This window comes from Limulus polyphemus, unplaced genomic scaffold (genome assembly GCF_000517525.1).
Source record: "Limulus polyphemus unplaced genomic scaffold, Limulus_polyphemus-2.1.2 Scaffold7936, whole genome shotgun sequence".
NCBI lineage: Eukaryota > Metazoa > Arthropoda > Merostomata > Xiphosura > Limulidae > Limulus > Limulus polyphemus.
The window spans coordinates 5,647-10,272 of NW_013673546.1; the positions used below are offsets into that span (position 1 = coordinate 5,647).

General features: G+C 31.6%; 1 protein-coding gene across 1 annotated transcript in view; it reads right to left on the minus strand.

Moving 5' to 3' along the window:
* Positions 1 to 4,626, minus strand: part of LOC106474983 (plasma membrane calcium-transporting ATPase 1-like) — a gene marked incomplete at its 3' end in the record, with an annotated part of 11,253 nt that overhangs the window by 5,128 nt on the left and 1,499 nt on the right. The window contains exons 2-3 of the mRNA XM_022403231.1: positions 3,045 to 3,053; positions 1,880 to 2,116 (exon numbers count right to left, since the gene is read on the minus strand). Of these exons, the coding sequence (XP_022258939.1) occupies positions 1,880 to 2,116; positions 3,045 to 3,053 (246 nt within the window). The remainder of the gene's footprint in view (positions 1 to 1,879; positions 2,117 to 3,044; positions 3,054 to 4,626) is intronic.

The following is a 4,626-nucleotide window of genomic DNA, read 5'->3' on the forward strand; positions in this document are numbered from 1 at the left end:
ACTATGTGTTGTGGTCTTTCTTTTATCTATTGCATTATGACCTTTTGTGAAAAAATCTGTATGTGATGGAGAAAAATGGATATCATTTTTGGGTTCAGCATACATGAATTATTGTAAAACATGCAAAAATATCAAGACAATAAAACCATTGGAGGCCTGTGTAATTTCTAAGGATGTTTTCTTTTTTTTTACATACTTTAATAATTTCTAAGGCTGCTTTCTTTTTTATGTACTTTTCGATGAAAAAATCATACATCAATGTTTTATACTGAAACATTTAACACCTTCATAGTTATTACAAAATACAGTGCAGTGAATGTATTACTAGTTATATATGTTTCAAACTATAAATTTAAAATAAAGTTGCACCAAACAACCGAAGTAACAAACTATACAATTCAACTTAATCCACAACTTTCACTTTGTTGAAGAAGTTAAAAGAAAAGCTCAACTTTAATATTTAAAATATTTTACAAATTTATTTACACATGATTTATATTTGATATCATATGAACTGGTACTCTGAACACGATGACTTGTACTTGTGATCCATCAATCACACAAAACTATAATCCAGCAGTCACACGTTACTATAATCCAGCGGTCACATGTTACTACAATCCAGCAGTCACACGTTACTATAACCCAGCAGTCACATGTTACTACAATCCAGCAGTCACGTTACTACAATCCAGCAGTCACATGTTACTATAACCCAGCAGTCACATGTTACTATAACCCAGCGGTCACATGTTACTATAACCCAGTAGTCACATGTTACTATAACCCAGCAGTCACATGTTACTATAACCCAGCAGTCACATGTTACTATAACCCAGCAGTCACATGTTACTACAATCCAGCAGTCACATGTTACTACAATCCAGCAGTCACATGTTACTACAATCCAGCAGTCACATGTTACTACAATCCAGCAGTCACATGTTATTACAATCCAGTAGTCACATGTTACTACAATCCAGCAGTCACATGTTACTAAAATCCAGCAGTCACTTAACTACAATCCAGTAGTCACATGTTACTACAATCCAGTAGTCACATGTTACTATATTCCAGCAGTCACGTTACTACAATCCAGTAGTCACATGTTACTATATTTCAGCAGTCACGTTACTACAATCCAGCAGTCACATGTTACTATATTCCAGTAGTCACATGTTACTACAATCCAGCAGTCACTTAACTACAATCCAGCAGTCACATTACTACAATCCAATAGTCACATGTTACTACAATCCAGTAGTCACATGTTACTACAATCCAGCAGTCACGTTACTACAATCCAGCAGTCACGTTACTACAATCCAGCAGTCACATGTTACTACAATCCAGTAGTCACATGTTACTATAACCCAGCAGTCACATGTTACTACAATCCAGTAGTCACATGTTACTACAATCCAGCAGTCACATGTTACTACAATCCAGCAGTCACATGTTACTATAATCCAACAGTTATATGACCAAAGAAAATATCAAAACAACTTCACATGCCAGAGAAAAATCTGGATAACAAAATATATCAACAACAATGAACTACGAGGAAGTTCTATAAACTTGACTTGTTATTTTATTGTTCTTTACATTGTTCATTTAAACATTTTGGCTAATTAAGCTGCATCTCGTTTCAAGGAAATGTTTTTACAATTATTCTATCTGCTTGGTAATCGTTTATATGTTTTATTATTTTTAGTAACCAATCTTTCTTTTATTGTTCTTAATGTGATGAATTCATATGTTCTTGTAATTACTGTAAAAACAGTAAAATAACAAAAACAGAGTCAAAAGTTTCATCCACTTCTTTCACTGTTTTAGGTAACATAAATTATGAATATATATATATAATTATATCATTTACCATATTTGACTTGGCATATATCACCAACCACTATCTCACTAACTGGAATTTGGTGCACTTCCCCTCCCCGAATAACGGCAAATTTGTGCTCGTGTTCAATACGATTCTGTAGACTACGAAACTGTTGTTCCTTAGTGTAATCATTGAAGGCTGTTACTAGGACAACAATAACAACAGAAACTAAGATAGCAGCGCCTTCTATCCATCCTGCTTCACCTTCTCCTTCATCCTGAGCAACTGAAAGGAAGAGAAATAAACCCTGTGTAACACGTCTCCTATTCTTATTATGTAACAAATAAACGTATCTTTAAATAAATCCTGTGTAACACGTCTCTTATTCTGTAACAAATAAACGCATCTTTAAATAAATCCTGTGTAACACGTCTCCTATTCTTAGTACGTGACAAAGAAACATATCTTAAGATTAAGTTGAACACAGTGAAACAATGTAATCCATCAGCAGAATGCAATATTATATTCCTTATTTTAAACTGATAAGATAGATGTGTACCTATAATAACACCAATCTTTCTGACAACAAGAGTCTTTTAATGTTACTTTACTCCTATTATTTGAAGTACATAAATACAGACATTTTATAAATAAATATTTTAAATTCTTCATGGTCTTGTTTATTTAATTTGGAGAATGATACACAGAACCAAACTGATACAATCAATTACTAACAATACAGATAATTCTATAGAAATTGTTGAAATTCCAGAGGAAACTGATTCCACAAAGTAGCCAAACGTCTGTTAAAAAACAATCAGATTTGGAGGAGAGTGGAAATGGGTGAACTATACATGGTTTCATTGTAAGTAAATTTTCGAGCACTTTTATAGAATGGATGAAATAAAAACACAAGTACATAAAATAACATTGTTTAGAAGATTTAAAACATGAAATTAATTTTCTTGGAAAAAAATGGTCTACCAAGCTATCTTGCACAGATATGTCAATGTAAATACCCGAACCCAAATCCTTTCATTATCATTACCCACAGATCTTTGTACACCATCTTCGATCCCTAAATCAATATTCTTACATATCATTAGCTACATCTTTTTTTGTAAAATGAGTATTTAATCTAGTGTGTTATATAGATTACACTTTTAAACTTATAATACACAATAAGCAGAAGTAAAACAGTCTGGCTTTTTACCTGTAAATTCTGGAAATTATGAAAGCCACAGGAAAAGAGAAAAACTTAGTATTAGACATCACAAATATGAATAAACATTGAACGACAAAATTAACTTATTGACTGTTACTAGCAAATGTGTTTATTACAAAAACTATACCAATACTAGGAATGGAATTATTTGGCTTCCCAAGTTATGTTACTTTTGTTATTATGGAATCGTTTGGCTTCCCAAGTTATGTTACTTTTGTTATTATGGAATTATTTGGCTTCCCAAGTTATGTTACTTTTGTTATTATGGAATTATTTGGCTTCCCAAGTTATGTTACTTTTGTAATTGTTAAAAATACAAAAGATTTTAAAACAAAGCAATATCTGAAGCCAACCTGATTTAATTACCGAGTTATTCACAGCATCAGTATTAGTTGAGTTAGTGCAACAAGACATTTTTTTATATAACAAAATACTACACGAAGACTTTTAAGGTTTAGTAATGTGGTTAACATGCATAACAAATTTATGTAGTTACAAATACATAAAAAATCTCTTAGCAAACAAATGGTAAGTATCCTTACAATTTGAGGTAACTGATTTTGGAAAAGCCTCTGAAAAATCTGACAAGAAACAAAATTAATGATCATAAGCTTCACTTAAAATGAAGAAACACACAAAAAACAGTACAATACTAGTTCTAGACTTCATCTTCACGATAAGACAGAAACACTCGGTACAATGTTAGAGAAACTAAGTAGCTTTTTAATTAACTACAAGACCTCCATACTTACTACAAAAGGAATTAATGTTGCCTATTTCCATACTTACTACAAAAGGAATTAATGTTGCCTATTTCCATACTTACTACAAAAGGAATTAATGTTGCCCATTTCCATACTTACTACAAAAGGAATTAATGTTGCCCATTTCCATACTTACTACAAAAGGAATTAATGTTGCCTATTTCCATACTTACTACAAAAGGAATTAATGTTGCCCATTTCAAGAGAAGATAATACTAATTATGTGTTTAGTAATATAAAATTCTTCACCAGCTCACTGTCAAGAAGTACGAGATATACTTTTTTATGCAATATTTCAGTCTTTTTAACTAGTTTATCAATCAATACAGCTTTATGTTCTATTTGTGTTTGATGAATTAACCTGTTAAAACACCGCACACTTCTGTGTGTTCTTAGCTAGTTCACAATAAATATATACAGTGGTTGAACATAATAAACAGATGTAAAACTCGAATGGTTTAAGTGGAGTCACGTGTTTAGTCACAATCTACTATATATGTATAACCTATAACTTAGCAATTATATAGTTTTATATATACACAAGTATTAATGTGTACACCATGTTCTTCAACATTAAGTTTTCTTATGTATATAAGACACTAGTGACTACAAGAACACACCAACATTAAGTTTTCTTATGGATATAAGACACTAGTGACTACAAGAACACACCATGTTCTTCAACATTAAGTTTTCTTATGGATATAAGACACTAGTGACTACAAGAACACACCATGTTCTTCAACATTAAGTTTTCTTATGGATATAAGACACTAGTGACTACAAGAACACACCATGTTCTTCAA